Genomic DNA, 22,076 nt, shown 5'->3' on the forward strand with positions numbered 1-22,076 from the left:
GCGGGGTCCCAACCCTCCCCCTAACCTGGGACAGTGGTGTATCAGTACAACATAAGGACGAACTATAAAAATCAGTTCAAAAAGGCTCAACTCATCAGACAAAAAATAATACAAAACCAGTTACACAGAACATTTTTAATACTATTGCGATTTACATGTATTATCATTGTCGCCTATAATTTTTTCGTATATCTTGTTTATCCGTTTTATCCGTTACGTTTTCGTAAGGTGTCCGTTTTATTCGGTACTCATCCGTTGGATGTACTTTCGACATCCGTTTTATTCGGTACGTCTCCGTTTCTCGTCCGTTGCACGTCCGTTATGCATTCGTTAGGCGTTCTTTTTAGTTGGTCAGTACATCAACGAACTCCCAACGGATAACAATTTTGTAAACGGACAACTTTTATTTTCATCCGTTAGACGTCCGTTCGTCTTATCCGGTGAGGTGTGACCGAGGCTTAACTCTTCGCCTGGCAATATCCTCGACCAAATCCATCAATATTTTGAATTTCAGTATCCAACATTTTTTTCCAATGGATGGATTTCGACTCATATTTTGCAAGAAAATGTTTTTGGCAACATTTAGGTCACAAATTTTAACGCGGCCAGACAGATAGTATATGCTTTGGGACTCTGGAGGTTTAGACTTGAATTCGTCAATATTCTTGAGATTTGCCATTTTTTGTATTGTACTGTTCGTCGATATAGTTTAATGTGATAGATCTAGATGTGCGTTTTTGTAATTTGGCGTGCAATTTTATACAAATATATCATTCTTACAAGGGGTATTTGCCAAAAATACCGGTTGAAAGGTACAAATTTCCAGAGCTGTTAGGCGAGGGAAATTTGATTACCTCGAAACCGGCATTTTTGGCAAATACCCCTTGTAAGCATGATATAATTGTTTAATTCCACCGAATGTTCCACCTCAGAAAGTTTATTATAATCAGGTATCATATGAAATTTCGACTTGAATGTATAATTTTTGTATACGCTGTAGCTGTGCTATTTGCGCAGTCAAATTGCATTGACTGTATAATCATTTCTTATCATTTTTTGAATGTACAGTCAACTGACTGTATATATATATATATATATATCTCCCTTTTTATGATAATAAGCTGGTTCTCGGCTGACTACTTCACTTTGTTCATCAGTTTCAGTGAAGCGTAAAACAAGTGGATTCCAGTTTTATGTGACCGGTTGACGATTCATTTCCGTTGAATTTTTTTTATGACGTCATTCCCGGAATTTTTACGTCATTCGCTCCAAATTCAATAATGATACTTTTTATCCTAAATATTTCATCTGCAACCATATATTTAGAATGACCATGAATTTGTCATATTAGAATAGAAATAATTCATTGAGTTATTTTTAGACATGGTATTCCCCATCTGCCATGGTATTTGCTAGGGTATTTCCCATTTACCATGGTATTTGCTAGCAAATACCCCGGCACATGGAATTCCCTAATGGCAAATACCCCGGCAGAGAAAAGAAAATCTCAATATATAGAAATTGGTGAAAAATACCATGTTTCTTATCCAATCAAAATACAGCATTATAACATAAGGTGGAATTATAACTGATATGAATATACAGAAACTAGTGTTATATCGCTTTGATTTATGACAAAACGACAAAAAACATATGTTGTTGATATAGAAATCTCCTTTTTAATGATGTGAAATAATGATAGTTCTACTGACCTCTTTTTGACGGTATTCCTCTTTCAAAGTGATGTTATCTATGAAAAATACGTTAAAACGTCGAAATAATCGTAACCTCATCTCGTTGCGGGTCGTAAAACGTTATTTTTTTACGTTTTTCGCTACCACTAGGTCAAAGATTGATTATAAGATAAAACACGAAGTCGGTGATCATATGATTATTTTATATCATTGAAACGGAAATTGACGAATCAACAACATATAGTATTTTAAGAAAAGTTTATGTCGTAGAAAATAGAAATTTGCTGATTTTAACACATATTTAAATAGACTTATTTGACGATTTTATGTGCTTTCTATAAAATGTTCACCTTTTTTGATAGAATTCAATCATTAAAATGTCAGATGATATAAGCTATAAACTAATTTTTTTTCGATTTTCAGCTATAGTAAAGCCATGGTTGTATACACAATTTTATAAAAAACTGTGACATAGCCCATCTACTGTTCAACCTTAAGTTGAAATCAAAACACATTAAAAAATAAAAAAATACCTTCTGAAATTGAAATTTGAATAGACCATACAAATTAATTGACCCCCATATGTTGTTTTTTTTAAGATTTCAAAATGAATACGGAATAATCATTGAAAGCATGTCTCAAACGAATTTGTCTTATGACGTTGAAGTCTGGGATTCAGATGAACGGTTGAAAGTGGTAGAGAGTAAAGTTTTTCCTGATGGTTTTAAGTTAGACACCGATATCTTCTACATAAAAGAATCTACTGCTGGAAATTCTCATGGGAATGAAAAAAGAGTCGTGAATGATGTGTTGCTGAAAGTATTGCGCCCGATGGAATATAATTCATATTACGAATACAAAGGAGCAGTTAAATTTGGAAACGCTTGGAGGCTTATCGACTGCATTTGTCAGGTAATTCATACACCAAGGTTAACCCAATAAGAGTTCTTTTACTGAAATTGTAGGGTAGGTAAATGTTTGGAAAATGTTATGATTTCTTTATGAATCAGACATACATTCGAATAAGAGATATTCAACCGATAGTTAAACATGTTAATTCATCTGCTGCAATATACCACCGAATGCAAATAAAATCTTACAATAATGCTTCAGAAATCAACCATTTCAGGTATATGACAGTTGTTTCCATTTTGTTAGCGTTGATCTGTAAGGGATTTTTATATTGCCGTTTTGAATGTCTAAATATGCTGATATTATCGAAAGGTCAAGCATAGAAACTGCAACTTTGCCTCTCTTTTTCAAATGATTTTATATATTTTATATGTATATTCACTTGTAGGATATGTATATGGTTTTTAAAGTCAAGGAAGTTGAATCATTTTGTGTGTTATCCTTTGTACGTCAAGAAAAAAGTACCGTTTTATCAACCGGTAGTCAATTCATCAGTGAAATAGACAACCGGATACAAGTCACATTTCCCCCTAATGCTGTCAGTAAAGAAGAACAATTGTCGTTCAAGGTAACTGTTAAATACTAGATTTATTCGCCTAAATCGTATACGTACTTTTTGTTTTCTTTAAACCTTTTTTCCATAAATAATCGGTATGTATGGTCATTAAAGAGCTACTTAAATGTTCTACATCACAATAGCTCTTTCCATATGATGCTCCTTTGACCAAATTATTTATTTATGTCATACGAATATCAGTGTTAAATGTTTCTATGATATTACTTGTTGATAACATGACAAAACATAAAGTTGGCTATCAAATTACCGTTTGTGTGTTGTAATGACTTCTTCTTGAGATGTTCAAACAAGGTTGATGATTGGTTCTATAATGAAATATATTTTATATAAGATACCGAATTGTCTAAGTAGTCGAAGTACTAGAACACTAGTCTGTCAATACTGAGGTTGTGAGTTTTATTCTGTGACATGGCACGTGTGTTCAATCTTAATTGACCAACCAACAATCAAATTGCTGAAAACAATTAACAAAAAAGAAATTCTTCAAAAAATGAACTGCCTAAAAACAAAACAAAACATCACACTATAAAATTGATCAGTCAAATCTTATATATGACACCAATTTACAAATATGGAATTTTTTTTCTTTGAAAAGATACACCCAGTAATTACCAACTTCATATTAGAGAGAATAACCGATTCACCAAATGAAGAAGTATATGCAATTACGTCTGGTCTATCGACAGTGCATATGGAGTTTAAGAAGATGTTCAAGGTTCAACTACCTCTCTTCATCATCTCCGATTTATGTCATGAGCCTGAGTATATCAACTACAAAATTTTAAAGTGGAATGATAATGGATTGTTTCAAGTAACAGATATACAGCCTGTTATAAGCAACGGTTTAGTTTGCTTTGAAACCAATTCGTTCAGTGGGTAAGATTTTATCAATATTCGATATAGCCAACGGTACAAATTTGTAAATTGTCACAAACGAAATAGGTATGTACACATTATGTATTACCCAAAAGATATAAAATTATGATTGTTATCAATTTTTAGAGAACGCATTGTTTTTTTTTAATATTATTTCATTTAAAGACGAACAACACATTTGTAACATTTTTGGCATTTAAATTCAAGAATGTGCAGTAAATGTTAGACGTTGTGGATAAGAAAGCAACAAAAATCACAAATTTGACAGAAGCCGATGTTTGATATATTAAAAAACAAATGTTTGTATTCAGTTATATCCCAAAACTACTTAATGCAACAGCTATGATTGTCCGTGCATCTGTGACAATACTAAAACAAACAATGCACTAACAAACCAACAATCTAATTGGTGTAGTGTTAAAGTGTTTTTTGTTCTTATCCTTCTTCCTATAATTTTATGTGGTTGCGAAACCGTTGAACGTGTATACATTTTAGTAGTACCCGCTTCGATAAAAATCATCTTAGGTCAATATTTTTATACTCCAAAATATAACAACAAATCGTTCAATTTTCTAACACGAAATTGGAAACTATACATCTCGTAGGTAAAACTTCTGTTATTCCATCACAATTATAAAGGATCCTTGAATATATCTTTGAATACATTCAACATATTTATTTCTGTGTTTTTCTATTTATAATTTTTCAGATATGGCTGTGTAGGAACAACAAGACCACAAATCTCCTCAAGCTTAGAATATTTTGTTCCAGAGATTTATGGGTTCAGAAAATGGTGCAAAATTTTGTTTTTTGTTGGTAAAATCTCAAATTATAATATTCCAATCATGCTCGAGTGTGTTGAAATACAACGAGTTTCAGAAGTTTGTGAAAAAAGAAAAAATAATGGATACCATTTAGTCTCAGAATGGAGCAGCAGAGACCTTTTCCTAACTCCAAATAGTACTATAATTACAGTAGAAGTAAAAGGGAGGTTTAAAATACCAAAAGAGAGTCGCATAAGAATTCCAAGGCTGTCTTTTAACCCAGTTGCGAGGGACAACTTTTTCTCATTTCTTAGTTGAATTGAGAGGAGGTGGAGTACCCTATGGCATATTATCCCTTCGAGTAGACAGGAACGTTCTGTATGAGATTTATTATGATCCTGAAAGGTATAAACAAGCTGTCAATCCGTTGAAAAACGGTCGAACTCCAAAAGTAAAAGGTAATATGAGTATGTGTGCATGCTATATAAAATAGTATTACTTCTTTTTAACTTTCTCATATCAAGTAAATTAGAGCATCTGTTCTCTGAATAATAATAATAATCGCGTCTTCTGTTTGATAAAACAGACTCAGAGAGTGATTTGAAAATATAAACCCAACATAGAAAACCAAGAACTGATTAACATGAACCTCATCAAAAACGTAGGGTGATATACCTATAACCAATGCTATTTCAACTGATCGGGCGGAGCTAACGTTTTAATTTGCATACGGACAGTCTATTTGAAGATGTGTGTGATAAGGATAATTGCTATTACTAATTATTATTGATGTCTTATTATCTTTCAGTGTCATCAAACGGATAGACACAAGAACTGAGTTTATTTTAAAGTTATCGTATAAAAACAAAATGGTTTAAATCGGAAGTTATTTTGATAATTCTGGTGGTGATTTATTTGTATCTGTTACTTAAAACTTTAAAATTCCTTATGTTAAATTTATAATATGCATCAAGTAAAATCTTTAAGGAAAGTCTTTAAACACATGTTTTTTGCTGTTCAATAAAGGTATTCAAAAAAGGTCGAAGTACCATTTGCAACTTATCCTCCAGCCCTCTCCCTCACCATAACAAAAAAACCATTCGGAATAAAAGGAAGAAAGGAAACTATATCAAAACGTTTTTTACAGGAATTACGATGTATGCAAAATTTGCAACTGCCATCGCCATTGTGATACTTTAATATCCACAACTTCTAAAATGTGACAATCATTACATTATTTTTAACTCCGTGATAATCAACGACTGTGTCTCGCTATTTACTTTGCGAATACACATATAGTGTTTACATATTTTAACAAGACCAATGGCCATAGCTGGACACTTCATTAATGAGTTTATCCCAAAACACTTATCTATATATGGACTGGTCTTTTGATAAGCGAACCAGTTAAACCCCGCCCAGTCAAGTGATATAAATCGAGAAATACCAAAAATAAATTAAGAGAATCACATGAATTCAAACTCAAGAGAAAACAATTGTTGCAAATTTCAATATGTCACTGCTATACACCTTATCGCTATGTAGTCCAATCCTGGAAAACAGTCATTTACACAACTTTCTGTTTGGGTCATGCCGTTGAAAATGGAGGTGATCAGTAGTGAGCTGAGAGAGGATAAACTTTAAAAAGTGACCATTACGAAACTTTTGATAGAGTATGATCCACTTTTTCGAAATTAAAATTGAAGTAAAAACATTTTTTTTTAAGTATTTAAGGTAGTTTAAACAGGTCTCATTAAAAAGTATTATGTATGGTGCATTATTTAAACAGGGTACCAGATAGCTTTATCGTGATGAAAAAGTTGTGTAATTTTAGAACCGGAATGGAATAAATAGCGATTAGGTGTATTGTATACAAAACAATGGTTATTTCTTGGCCCGAATAATTTTTAAAAGTATATATCTATTTTGACTAATACAAGGCATAATAAAAACGCTTCCAACTATTAAATTGTTAAATAAAAACGTGTCAAACTGAAAAAATGTTTAAGAACAAGTTTTTAACTGCAAAATTGTTTAGAATCTGTGGTTTAAGATTTTTCTAGTAAAATTGTATTCTTTTACAGGCAAGTGAGAAACAAATCTTATTATATTATTTTTCAAATAATAGTTTTTCTTATTTTCTAGCTGATGAATTTCTCTTCTCAACAGATATTCCTAGTTTTTAAAGTCAATATAACGTTAAACTCATACTTTTAAAAAATTGAGTTTCTCATTTTCTAGTTGAAATATTTCACCTCTTAGTTAAAAGTTAAAGGTTGAAGTTAAGAAGATTATTAATATTTATCTTCACTATTATTGGAGTGAAAAGAAATGTTTTGGTAACTGAGAAAATTAAACTGAGAAACAAGAATTGTCAAGTTTTGAGTATTTTGTATTTTTTACTCTGTCAAACTTGACAAAGTAGCTTTCCCAATAGAATTGAAGGAAAGGATAACATGATTTGTAGTTTCAAAATGCTTTCTTCAACGTATCATAACGAAATTACCTTAAAATCTTACTGTCCTCTTTCAATATGCCAGGTTTTCATATCAACATTTTAATGGCAGAAATTAAAATGCTTCAATAAACATTTATGATATTTTAGGTATAAATCAAAAGATGATTAAAAAGTTGATAAAGATTGTGTAGACCCTTCGTCGTATTTATAAAACCAATTTGACTAAAGTCCGCCAAGAAAATTTAAATGAAGTATTTTATTTCTCTTGAAATGAATTATGCATACTAAATAACTTCCGCATTTGGTCCCTGTAACAGAATAGACAATAAATATATTTTGATTATAATGTTACATCTCCATTCTTTAATACACAGGCAACAAAAACTCATTACTTAAAGAAGAATAGATTAAGTGTTAATCAGTTTGTCTTGTCGAATTTGTTTGGTTTGATATATATTATGTATTTCTAATTTCAAAATCAACCATACGGTTATAAAGAATCTGTTGTCAAAGAATCGTCTACCAAAAAGGAAGGGGAAGAAGAATACAAAGGGATGCAAGTAAACATCACGCCAAGTAAGAAACTAAAATCGTATCTATTCTTTTAACTCACGCATACCAAATCATTAATTGCGCATATTTTTTTATACCTCTGTGCCCGTCTTCTTTCGCATTCAATGATTTAAAATATTTGCCTCTGGAACTACTTGACCTAGTTTGATACACTTGGCAACTATAATGATTAGAGTATATTGTTTATCAAAACGTGTAAAATGACCTTGTCGGCTAACAAGCATGGTAAATAAAACATAGAAATACAATGCATGTGTTGTATATTATAGGCCAGTGATTTGAGAGCCGGATTTACATTTTTAATGCACCTACCTTACATTATAATTCACTGGAAAGATTAGAATGTGTACTTTCTAAATATCCCAGTCGTCAAAAGAAATTATTGTGCATTTTTTTTTAAAATCGTGGTCAAAGGTTAAGGTGCAATTTCAAATGACGGATACTTCCAGTAAAAAAATCGAATCAAAACAAATTCAAAAACGAAACAATAGGAATATAGGAATACTTTATTACTGTCGTGAAAAATGATTTCTATCATAGTATTATTAAAATTTAAACGGTAATGCATGTTACGTAACGTCTTCTCTCGGAGTCTTTGAAAATCAACCATTAAGTCACACAAATATATTTGTAGACGCCCTTGCATTATTTAAATCTTATAAAAAGTAAAATCACAAAAATACTGAACTTAGAGGAAAATCAATTCGGAAAGTCCATAATAACATGACAAAATCATATAACAAAACGCATCAAAAACGAATAGACAAGAACTGTTATATTCCTGACTTGGAACAGGCATTTTCAAATGTAGAAAATGGTGGATTAAACCTGGTTTTATAGCTCTAACCCTCTCACTTTGATGACAGTCTCATTAAATGCCGTTATATTTACATTGATGCGTTAACTAAACAGACACAATAAATAAAATAATCAAAATATGGGTACATCAGTCATCATCTTATAATATTACCTCCGTATTAACTGATTGCACGTATTTACAAACATATATCTGCAAATATGATATAAATGATCCGTAACAAAATATTTGAAGTAAGGGGAAAATATAACACCTGACGTATTTTTAATTTCATAGAAAAGTCCAATGATAAACTGTACATAAAAACGTATGGTATCCTGTTAGTTTGAAAGTCTGCTAACCGCATCAAGATCAGACAACCATAGGGCAGATCTTTTTTTTTTTATTATTGTAGCGCAATATTTTGGGTCTGGATCATACAGCAAATTTCATTTACATCACTAAATCAAATATGATAAGAGTACTGACTAACTATACTGAAATGTGCTACTAGTATAATTAGGTAGCACTCCACAGTTAAAAAGTAAAATTAAAAATGAGCCACAAAAATGTTTAATCATCTCCTATTCCTAGATTTCTAATACATTAACCTATTTGTTTGTGTTGTACATGTGCATATGTATGTAATCAGTATCTTTAATAGGTATATCGTACTTTTTATTAACTGCCGCGTATGTGTCATCATCCAAAAGACAATACAGAAATGTTTTTTAAAGCAGGTGGCATAATTTCAATTGAATGATCCAGTGAAATGTCTTTAGATAGGTATTCATCTGACTGCTCAGATCTTTAACTTTGACAGACTGTATATCACAGTAAATTTAAACGGTAATTGAGGGCATCAGACAACTTAATACAGCTACTGTATGCAAAATTGGACGTACCTTGACCTTTTTTTTCATTTTCTTATTGATCTTTTTGGTGTTCAAACTACAGTGCATACATACATTTTTGCAAGACATAAGTGAATGACATGGCATCTATGGCTTTGTTATACTATCGATATCATGAAAGTAAGACATAGTAAAAAATTACAAGTAAGTGGTGTGAATACTCAGTATATCATACTTCTTAAGAATACTTTGGAATACATTATAATATAACCATATTAAAATTAAATTAATAAATATTCTAATATCTCTAGACGTTTTTGCGAAAATTTAAGAAAAGCTTGCACAGATATGAACAGTTTGTGTAATGGTGTGTTCTTTACATAATTAATGTAATACTTTGCCTGTAGAATGCAACAATTTAAAACTAAGTTGTGAATTCAATTCACCAAAAATGACACTGTCTTTATTCAAAAATAGTTTTACTCCAAAAACTGAATACCACCAATTTGAAAACTCTCCAAAATTGTTTTATTTCTGTACATTCAAAAAAATTAGGCTCTATAGTTTCTATTTCTTTACAACTTGCACATTCGTAAGTTAAAGAAAGTTTATATTTTTCAAGAAAATAATTATATGAGACTATTCTGCGTAGTAGTTTATATTGGAAAGCTTTTAGTTTGCTTTCTGTAGTACAGTTGAAAGTTAGTGAATAAATATTTTTCTATTGTTCGTCACTAATTTCTATATTAAAACTTTCTTCCCATCTTTATTGTGAAATAGGAGAAACACTTCCCCGATCGATAATAAGTGAATATATATCTTTAGCAAATAATTTACTGAAAGGCATTTTTTTACATTCTCATGCTCAAAAACGAATCCAAATGAGTTGCTGTTAGGTAACATGTGTTGGTGTAATAACAAATCTTTCTAGTTACGTGGGATAGCAAGCTTTTAAAATAGATAGAATGTCTACAAAAGTGACATTCAGTGGCGTAGCGAGACTATTTTTAAGTGTACGCCCTAACCTCGGAGAGTTGGTTAAAGACACCAATCGGATCCAGATAATAAAATCTACCAGAATTGGGTGCGTGATGGGGGTCATTACAAATTAGTCAATAGCAAGTTAAACATAGACTATTGGTCCGGGAACACAGTTATCGTCCTTTGAAAGTAGCCCATAGTGTGAACAATGTGTTACCTGGTTACTTGACAATCTTTTTATACTACTTTCAAATTTATTTCTTCATGTTTAATGACTAAATAACAAGAAAGAGGATGAAATTACACTGTAAAACAAATTGTTTCATGCATTTCAAAGTAAAGTAGAGATTTGGTCCAGCTAAAAAAGGTTAAAAATTAACATTTCGGAAGCTGTAAACAAGATTTCATATTTTTAGTTAGAGCCGACGAAGTTTATTATTATTTTGAATATAATTTGTCCAAAAATAGTACTACACACTGTAAAAAAAATATTGAGAAAGCGCACAAGGGCAGGTTGGATTTTTTTTATTTTCGTTTATTATCTAAAAGAAATACACTACGACATACATGTAACTGTGTTCTCGGAACAGATATTAAGGTGCATTATGAAAATTCATAAAGAGTTCCGATTAACCGTGGTTCTCGAGGCTGGGATTACCGCTTCAGATTTTTTTTCTTGATCTTGAATATTATCCTCTGTCTAAGTTTCACGTCAATATTTGAAGGTTTTAAATTAATCATGTATAAAATATTAACAACAGGGCGTGAGGCCACATGTAAATTTTCAAAAGACAACGCTTCTACCAGATTTCATAAAAATCGATAAGGTTTTGACAAAATGATTAAAGTGTAACAAACTTTAACCACATATTCTATCTACTTGTTAACTGCAAAAAGAAATATAGAATAATAGGTAGTTTCGTTTTTGATACTGACTGATATATCATGTGGAATATCTAGACGAGCCCGTAAGGGCGAGTTGAGATATTCCATATGATATAGTCAGTATCAAAAACGAAACTACCTATTATTCTGTTTATCGTTAGTTATGACGTGTCACAATGTATTGCCTAATCTTTTTAGTGATACAGCCAGTACGTTGATACTCGAAAATATACGGCAGTAAAATCAAAGGGAAAATATACTAATTACCGATAAATTCTTTTTATCATTAAAATAGGGGGAACATTAAAAATTTGAATTCCTCATTATGTTCTTGATACACTTCATGATGTTTTACAAAAAAAGTTGACCACATACTAAACCTTAATGTTGACGCCATCTACAAAATCTAGGATCGCTATTTCTTGATTTCGCGACATAGAATAGATGTCACATACTTGGATAAAATTCAAAGCATTCATCGAATCTCAGTTGATTATTAATTGCTTTAAACAAAAGGAAAGTCAGAAGAATTCCAAGTAGAATAAGACTTTGACTGACAGAAAATAAAAACATAATATATACGGTACCATCTGATTGAAAAGTAAATTTCGTCAGCTTTTGTTCGCAGTTACAAGATTTTGAGGAAAGATTTACAAGACTGATGTGCTTTAAACCAGATCTTTTTGAATCATTGAGATTAAAATATTTTTTTAACCAAAAATCAAGTGTACGCCCGGGAGTTTGGACGTAAACGTAGCTACGCGCATGGCATTCATGTTATATTTTTTGTTTATAGCGTCATGAGACAAAAATTCGCCTTTATCATCTACAATATCATTGATGAACCGTATGCCTTTCATGTACCAAGATCTGTAAAAATCAAATAAATTCTTTTCTAACATGAAATGCATTTAACGGGATGAAAATACCCTTGAAACGTTTCCAAGCAGATAGCTCTTCAATATAGAAAAAGAGGTGCTTTTTAATTTAAAAACTCAAATTCACCTCTGCTCATAAACAAATTTTCTAAATCAAAAAGGGAGCAAAATGCTATGGAAACATGTTTCCATTTGGAGTCATGTTCTCACAGAAATCTGTTTACCCACATAATACGAATGAATAACAGCTGTACTTCAAAATTTGAGGCTTTCAGTCCCCCCCCTCGTTATGACTTTTGAATAACTGCCGATTTAACTTTCGGAGTACTACCATTCCATAAAAAGCTATGAATGTCCCGTTGTATTTTAATTAAATACGATTTTGGTACATGAGTAGATAAAATAACATAAATAAGCTTCGATATTGCAAGTGATTTGAGAATTACAATTTTACCGATCAAGGAAAGGTTTCTGATCTTCCACAGTTTAATTATTGATTCCATTTTTTCTATGCATGCATGTATCTAAATTAGAACAAACCATATCTTCAAAAGCATTAATTTTTAAACCTTAGGTTTTAAAACCATCTGTCCATTTAATGAGGGTCGGTTGAAGACAAAACTTTACGACAAAAGAGATGATTTCAGCTTTCCATGCAATTGTGAACTTTCCATTTCTAAGTAGCAACATTCCAGCAGCACCTGCATACGGGGTATATATCTCCCAATTGATACGATATTCCCGTGCTTGCATTTCCTATCATGATTTTCTTGATAGAGGGTTACTGCTCACAAGGAAGCTTTTAAACCAAGAGTTCCAAATGGTGAAGTTGAAATCATCCCTTCGTAAATTTTACGGACGCAATCACGAGTTGGTTGATCGTTATGGAATAACCGTTTCACAAATGATATCGGATATGTTCCTTACGTCGTAACTACAATCCCCTTCCCTTTCATGAATTTTACCTACCGAATTAGACTATTTACCGGATTTGTAATCACATAAGCAACACGACGGGTGCCGCATGTGGAGCAGGATCTGCTTACCCTTCCGGAGCACCTGAGATCACACCTAGTTTTTGGTTGGGTTCGTGTTGTTTATTCTTTAGTTTTCTGTGTTGTGTCACGTGTACTATTGTTTTTCTGTTTGTCTTTTTCATTTTTAAGCCATGGCGTTGTCAGTTTGTTTTAGATTTATGAGTTTGACTGTCCCTTTGGTATCTTTCGTCCCTCTTTTAATAGGAAGGGAACCTTCTTTGTTAAATTTATTTCTTCCAATCCATGTTGCTTCGGTTTTAGAAAAAAATACTTTTAATCCTAAACACTTCTTAAAACCATTAAAAAAATCTAATAAAATTTGCGCGGAAATTACATCTTTTAAAAAAACAAGTGGTATCATCAGCCAACTGTGAAATTTTAATTTCAGTATCCCCAATTTGTGTACCAGATATCTGATTGTTTTTACGAATACTTATTGCCAACAGTTCAACGGCCAAAATAAATAATAAAAAAGGAGACAAAGGACACACTTGTGGAACACCTCTCTCAATTGTGAATGGACTAGAACTAAATCCATTTTTAACGACAAGACTAGATATATTTGAGTATAAAGTTAAGACCCATTTCCGGAAATTGCTACCAAAATTAAAACAAACCAATGCTTTTTTAATAAATTTCCATTTTAGAGTATCACACGCCTTTTCGAAATCGCCCTTTAATATAAGCCCTGGATATTTCTTTAAAGTAATAAACAATATAATATCAGCAATGAGTCGTAGATTTTCACCAATGTATCTATTCTTTCCGCAATAATTTTGGCTAACAATTCATAATCTAAATTTAAGAGAGAAAGGAGACGCCAGTTCGACAAGAGTGTTCTATCTTTATTTTTCTTTTGGAATAAGAGAAAGAAGACCCCGTCTTTGGTTTATTGAGAGGGTTCCGGTTTCGAAGGAATATTCATAGCTTTCTAAAACATATTTTTTTTTATATCAATCCAGAAAAAAATTGTAAAACTCAGCAGTAAGTCCGTCTATACCAGGGCTCTTATCATTTTTAAATGTTTTTAAAACTTTAACGCACTCAGATTCTGAAATATCTACATCGCATATATTCTTTATTAGATCTGTAAGCTTAGGAATAAAATTTAATAAAAAAGAATTAGAATCACCTGAATATTTATCAGGGTCTTCTTTTGATGAGTACAAATTTTCATAGAAATGTCTCTCTTCGTTTAGAATTTTTCTTGTGAGACAATTTCAATGTCGTTTACAACTAATTTGTTTATACATTTATTTTTTATAATTGCGTTTTTGTAATGATAAGAAATATTTTGAATTTCTTTCATTGCCATCGCAGTGCTGTGCGTGTGATCGTATGGTGATTATGGTAGCCACCCTTGTTTGATTATTTACTATTTGCTCTAAATCTTCTTTAACAGTGTCTAATTCAATCAAAAGATTATTTATATCTTTATCTAAATACGTACAAGAGAGAGTTTTCTGAATTTCGTATTGTGTTTTTTTTTAAATTGGACTCTCTTTCCCGTAATTTCATGTTTTTATATTTCGAATATTTGACGATTGCGCCTCTTATTTCACTTTTTATGGTATCCCATTTAAAATTTTTTAGATGTGAGATCTTGAATATTCATACAAAATTAATGTTGTTTTACATATTGGTTCCATGTATGCTCTATGTGTTCCATCTCACAGAGACATAACTTGGGAATGTTACCAGTAAATATACATATGCATATTGTTTACATTGAAATATGTGGTAACCTTTCATTCCAGGTAGGGGTAGTTAAGAAAACTAGTGTTGGTTTATACTCTGAGAAGTTCAGGGCATATAAACATTGAAAATATGCCGCACAGCCCTATATTTTGACCTTTGAAAACAATTGTGGTGCATATGAACTTTCAATTCTAAGATAAGATTTTTTTTAAACTTCATAGTAAACGTGGTACAGTTTTAGCCGTAAAAGGAGTTCCTATGGGACATTGCATTGTCAATATTTACAGAAATGCAACCTTCAATGTACGTTACAAATGATACACGATGATATAAATGATACACGAACGTGAAGAAGTAGTCATATTAAGGATTAAACAATATACAATCCAAATCATAGGGTAAAAGGGGTAAATGAAATTATCTGGGACTCAGAATAAATCACATATACGTTTAGACGAGAGGTCCAATAAAGGAAAAGGAAACAAAAGACAAAATAAAATGATAAAATTGAAAATGCTACAAAGGGACTATAAAATGTACTGTTATTATTGCAATAATTGTATTTTCAAACAATCAAGTATCCATTTATTTATAACATGTATAATGAGACTTCAGTCGATAACATTGCAAATTTGGGACAAATTTCTAAAGGTTCTTTAATAACCGTCACACATGGAATGCCTCATCATAAATATATATCCTTACATTGGTACTTTTCAAAGTAAATTTCTTCTACAGAATAATAATAAAACTATTTAGAAAAGACTATATCATATAAAAAATGACTATACCTAGTCCTGAATATGACAGTTGTTATCCATTTGATTGATGTGCTTTTGATTTTGCCATTTGAATATGGACTTTCCGATTAGAATTTCCTCAGAGTTCCGTATTTTTAGTGATTTTAATTTATTTTTTCAGACAAATGAAATACATTCAGTTCTACATCATATCCTTTCATATGTCATACCATGTTATTTAGATTATTGCTCGTGAACTTTTTATACGTTCATGCAAAATATATGTCTTGTCATTTTGTGAAGAGTTAATTAACTGTAGAACGTCCTAACATAGTAGTTATATTTATAGTTGTCGTTGGAATCTATAAAAATACAGCATTTTCATGGCTTTTATTGTTTCATGACTTTTGTAAATAATGCTTCTTTAAAGTTGAATTATACACTTTAGAACAGTTACTTTTTGTATGTCACTTAAGCACCGAATTTTGCAACGTTTACTTTAAGGTTACAGTTACAGAAAAGATGCAACGTAACTAAAAATGCCTTTAACTAAACTGTCGTTACAATATACGTCTTGATACTCATAAATTCATAAAATAACATTGTGTAATAAAGACTAAAACTGTTTAAGAAAAATACATTAATGCATTTTCGAAATCAAAAAATACATACAATATTTTAAGAAATGAAAAATATTGAAAGACTAACTGCTCTCACATTTTTGCATACAAAATATGTATGTCTTTTATATATATACATGTACTGTAGTACGCCGCTAGATTAAAACTGACGTGGAAAGGTAACACATGCCCACCGAAAGCTCTTTTTTTAAGAGCCCAGGTGGTCGTGTGGTCTAGCGGGACGGCTGCAGTGCAGGCGATTTGGTGTCACGATATCACAGTAGCATGGGTTCGAATCCCGGCGAGGTAAGAACCAAAAAATTTGCGAAAGCAAATTTACAGATCTAACATTGTTAGGTTGATGTTTAGACGAGTTGTTCAAACCTATGATTGCGTTGGATAAAAACCGCAATTTTTATACGTTTGCATGTAAAACAAATTTCGTTGTAGAAGGGTCTAAAAACAGCACAAACAACATTTTCCAAAAGACCAAAAAAGTGAAAAAGTATTTTACATGTTCTCACTTGCGCTCATATTTTAATCACTCAAAGTAGAGTCAGAAAAGTACGATTTTCCGTATAGACACCCGTTTATAATTTATTCATAGTATAATTTATAATCGATTTCCTACAAAAACTTGAAAAATAAGTTTATTTCAACAAAATATAAAACTTCAGTAACTGTTTGTGGTCATTTTTGCCCCAGATATTGTTATTCATTTTTTTGCATACAAAGGGGCCAAATACTGCACTTATCATACATCGTCCTTTAATACTAAACAGAAAAACAATTTAACTTGTGGCCACAATGTTATGCCACAAACATACGGTGTCAATATTTTTTTAGTACACCAGATCCGGATTTCGACAATTATTGTCTCTTCAGTGATGTTAGGGATCGAAACGGTATTAAAAAGACCATAAAAAAGTACCCTCATTTAAAAAAAAAGTATCCTCATTTTTAGATCGACTCTTGAATTGTAAGAGTCAATAATGGATGAACGGATCATATAAACCGGTGGGAAAATATGATACAAGCTCAAACGAAAAAATATAAACGAGTCTAAATTGAAAACTACGTTCAAACCTATGATTGCGTTGGATAAGAACCGCAATTCGTATATGTGTGCATGTAAAACAAATTTCGTTGTAGAAGGGTCTAAAAACAGCACAAACAACATTTTCCAAAAGACCAAAAAAATGAAAATGTATACTTAAACAAAACGCATTTGACTAACAGGTCGAACAACTGATGAAGTATTTGATTATTGTTGAAGGCTAGGCAATGTCAGTCACATTTACCTTCCCTATAAGAATAATTCTAATTGATAAATTTCTCATTTTCATGGCTTGTCCTGAATATGTATCTGAACTACCACTGAATGTTTAAAGCTAATCTATAATTTGACACTTATTGGATAACTTTAAAACTTAAATTATACTTTTTTAAATGCTAGAAAATGGGGGGAAAACATTAATAAATTGATATATTTATAATTGCTGAATGTTAAGATTTTCTGATTATGGTTAATTCAGGCTGATCATCATCTTTTCAACTTTAAATGTGTTGTTTCTGTTGATATACAATGTACAAATTGTAGTATGCTTCTGAATGGTAGTTTTGATCATGCTAAATTAGCACCAGACTAATACAGTATAATAATATGTTACTTTCTTTCATTGAACACTCTCTATAACGAATGCATAGACCATTATCAATCATACTGATAACTCATTAGTTTGAAAATATCACTTCTAAATGTATGAGAGGATATTTCTGATATGATAAGACTTGTTTTACTTTCTAATAGAAATAAATAATATTAAGATCACATCTGACAATATCTAATCCAACATTCTTTTGATTATAAATGTCTTTAATACAAATTTCCTTTTTAAGATATTGGTTAGAATTTAGTTTAGAAAAGAAAAGTACTTTTTTTTTAGAACAGACCCTTAATTTTTTATATTTTTTCTAAGTATGATAGTATTACTACATCTATCATGTCTATACAAGAATGCAATATTACTTTTATTATGTTCAACTGATACTCTTCAATAAAGGTCTAGTAAAATATAAAATACATAATTGTCTTACCTGTAATAGCTTAAAGGCAGTTGTCTTTGGTTTGAAGTAGTCTTCAGTAGTCATGTTGAGAACTAAAATATCAGTCTGTGTACCAACACTTTCTTTGGTCAGATTACAGGCACACACTAGTCCAAAAGCCATTTGTACAGCACAGCACTTGCATCTTAGATCACATTTTGGTGGCTGATCTCCTCTGTCAGATTGTGTATTAAAGTTCTGTAGTGTGGCCATAGTTATGTCTTGAGAGGAAGGATTTAGCATCTGAAAATTAAATAAGAAATTTGCAATGTAAATTAAATCACTTTTGTATGCATAATAAAATATGGAAACATGATAATAATTTCAGTGAACTCTTAAAAGATTCAGTAAATTAAGACTTGAGCATAGACATCCTTTTTGATAGACTATTTTATTATCTTAGTCATAGCAATTATTTGAGTATTTTGCCTTTGTAATAGAACAATAATAATTAACTAAGAAATTGTTATTTGCCAAAGATGTGGAAATGTACAGAAATATCACAGTCAAGAGTACTACATACATGTACAAGTTACTTTTATTTTATTTATTTAAAGAAGTTAATTAGTAAGATACGTGTACTTTTAAAAATATACATACAACTTTGATACAAGTGTATTTTATTTAATTTTTCTAATATATTATTTTATTGGCTAATTTAGTTACATGTATGTACCATAGACATTAAATTTTTGAACTTATACAAGTAAAAAAAAGTCAAACTATCTTAATTTCTTTAAGATTTTTTTATCAAACATGAGTGTCTGTCCTTTACCATATGTTTACAGATGTCATTATTCAACATGTATGTTTAATTTCATCGACAATGAAATTTAAATCTAACAAAATTTACTTATAAGTAGACACAAATAACTTGTACTAGAAGTACCCCTGTACTAGAAGTAACCATGACTGGTTTCTTGAAAAAAAATGGTTGTTTTTATAATGACATATTATTGCAAAATGCCTTATTAATTTTAGATATAAATGGTTAATATCAATGATAGATTAGACCGTTGGTTTTCCCGTTTGAATGGTTTTACACTAGTAATTTTGGGGCCCTTTATAGCTTGTTGTTCGGTGTGAGCCAAGGCTCCGTGTTGAAGGTCGTACTTTACAATAATGGTTTAATTTTTAAATTGTTATTTGGATGGAGAGTTGTCTCATTGGCATTTACACCACATCTTCCTATATCTATAGACCCTCATCTCTCACCTTTTACACAGACACCAGTCTTTAGTGTAACCATCTTAACTGTTTTACCCTGGACAAAATAGTTTTAAGTTTATTTATCATGTTTATTTAGGTAATTAACTATATATATATAAATATACTCTTTAAACAAAAAGTTCATATTTCCCCATCTCAGAGTTTTAATTTCATTCTTGTTAGTTGTTTGTATTAAGTAATTATCAACACAAATTATCATAATACATTGTTTGAAAATTTAAAAAAATCAGATTTATATAAAGAAATAGGATGAGGTCAATAACAATAAAATTACAGATGGAAACAAGGAATGTCACAGAAAAACAACCCGACCAAAGAGTAAAAAAAATATTTGTGAAAGAAAAAAGTAGCACAACATGTTTACATGTATGTATTGTTAAAAGAGAAAGCTAATAAATAATTATGACTTTTGAGAAAGATCTTTGGAAAAAGGGAGATGGTACAGATGGGATAATCTCTGTTAAAAAGATATAAAAAGTACTAGATTTTGCAACACTATATTTGTCTACTATAATGCCACTTCTGAATTTCATGTTTAATTGTCGACTTAATTCCACCATATGATAATACAATGTAGATACTACTTTTTGAAACACTAGTGTGATTTTGCTGGGAGCAAATATAAAGAAAATTATGCCTGTCAATATTTATTATTAAAAAAAGTTCTCGCTTGGCTTTAATTAATGGGAAAAAAGTCCTTGCCCTGCTTAAAAAAACTTAAGTACACATATGATATTTTTTTACGAAATCAATAATACATGTACATATCAGAGTTGATATTTCAACTAAAATGCATATATTTCAATATTATAAAGATTTAATATTTGTGAAGGAAGTCAACTTAGGAACACTGTGATTGGATCCAAGGGTACAATATTTTTTTTTATCTATCTATGAGTCATCTGCAGTGTGTATATTTCCAAATTCAATTTTGAAACCTTTTGAAATATTATATAAATATTCATTAATTTGGTGTTAAATGACGTGGGCATCAGACTTCAGTTATGTTTTTACTTTTTTGAAGCTAAGTACATTTGATTTTTATCACAAAGTATAGAAATGTTTCACTGAGAACATTAATACTGTTTCGAGAAACAAATATTTTAACTGGGTTATTTGCCTTATATTTGCTTTGTAATTCCCTAAATGTATCACTTGGATATTTCTCTATAGCCATAATCTATTAAAATAAGAAATGTTAAATTGTCCATCTAAGAAAAATAGAGACCAACCTGAGTTGAGGCTTAATTTGGATAGAATTAATATTCTCCTGTGTAAAGAATTGTTCACATTCTTGGCAATTCATTCAGCAAATATTTCAATATCGCTTCATTTAGTAGTTTCTATCTTTTTTTTTTATATCAGGCATATATACATTTTTTTCATTTCAACTGTTTGCAAGGACTTTTGTTGGAAATTAATACTCCCAAGGGACATAATTCAGCTGTACCATAGATTACGTTGACATTCTTTTAATGCTCAAGAATTTAATTTTACACAGGTAACTTTATCTAAAATAGGTAAATCTTCTGGAGTAAACAACAACTTTAAATGATAAATACTACTTCATAACTTTTGACCTCACGTGTGTAGTAAAATTTGTTGATTGATGCATGTGGCTATTCTAGTAAATGAATTAATCTACTAAGCGAGAGCACTTAGCCCTTTTTGAAAGGCTAATGCTTGTTTATAATACAATTGAAATTATTTTCTGTTTAAGCATTTGTTTACCATACGTTATGCTATGTTTAATTTACATCATTTTTAGTTTTCAGATATTTTATTTATTACAGACAATGCTTAATAATAATGTACTATAAGCAATTTAATATTTTTTATGCCCCACCTACAATAGAAGAGAGGCATTTTGTTTTCTGGTCTGTGCCTCCGTTCCTTTGTCCGTCAGTTAGTACGTCTGTGAGTTTGCTCGCACCACTTCAGGTCAAAGTTTTGGGCAAGGTAGTTTTTTAAGGAAGCTGAACTTGATACTTAGTACACTTGTTGTTTATGATATTATCTTTCCAATTTCAAAGCCAAATTAAACTTTTGATCACAATTTCATGGTCAACTTTTCAGAGAAAATGAAAGTGGGAGTTTAAGGTTTAAGTTTTTGGTCAAGGTAGTTTTTGTTGAAGTTGAAGACACAAAAACACACAAAAATGTATTGAAGCTCTGTATTAGGTTTTATTGGTTTACATTCAATTGTGCTTTTTTTTCTTTCATTTTTTTCACAGAAATAACAAATATGTGTATAATAAATAAGAACATTTAGACCTATAAACATAATGCATTCAGATAATGTATAAGTATATGGACTAACAATCATCTTCACTTCATTGATTTGTTAAAGTGCTGTTATTCAATTTGATTTAAAAAAATATAATCTTTTACACTCTT

The 22,076-nt window shown here is 30.8% G+C and overlaps 2 protein-coding genes across 2 annotated transcripts in view; both read left to right on the forward strand.

Annotated features, from left to right (window-relative positions):
- The window catches only part of LOC134718174 (uncharacterized), a 53,869-nt gene extending 48,221 nt beyond the window's left edge, over positions 1–5,648 (forward strand). Inside the window, exons 9-13 of the mRNA XM_063580664.1 lie at positions 2,294–2,606; positions 2,995–3,174; positions 3,779–4,059; positions 4,769–4,875; positions 5,632–5,648. Coding sequence (XP_063436734.1) covers positions 2,294–2,606; positions 2,995–3,174; positions 3,779–4,059; positions 4,769–4,875; positions 5,632–5,648 — 898 coding nt within the window. The remainder of the gene's footprint in view (positions 1–2,293; positions 2,607–2,994; positions 3,175–3,778; positions 4,060–4,768; positions 4,876–5,631) is intronic.
- Positions 5,649–7,758: 2,110 nt separating this feature from the next.
- The window catches only part of LOC134719790 (uncharacterized), a 29,157-nt gene continuing 14,839 nt past the window's right edge, over positions 7,759–22,076 (forward strand). The window contains exon 1 of the mRNA XM_063582751.1: positions 7,759–7,857. Within this exon, the coding sequence (XP_063438821.1) occupies positions 7,836–7,857 (22 nt within the window). The 5' untranslated portion in view covers positions 7,759–7,835. The remainder of the gene's footprint in view (positions 7,858–22,076) is intronic.

Source organism: Mytilus trossulus, chromosome 5 (genome assembly GCF_036588685.1).
Source record: "Mytilus trossulus isolate FHL-02 chromosome 5, PNRI_Mtr1.1.1.hap1, whole genome shotgun sequence".
NCBI classification, from domain to species: domain Eukaryota; kingdom Metazoa; phylum Mollusca; class Bivalvia; order Mytilida; family Mytilidae; genus Mytilus; species Mytilus trossulus.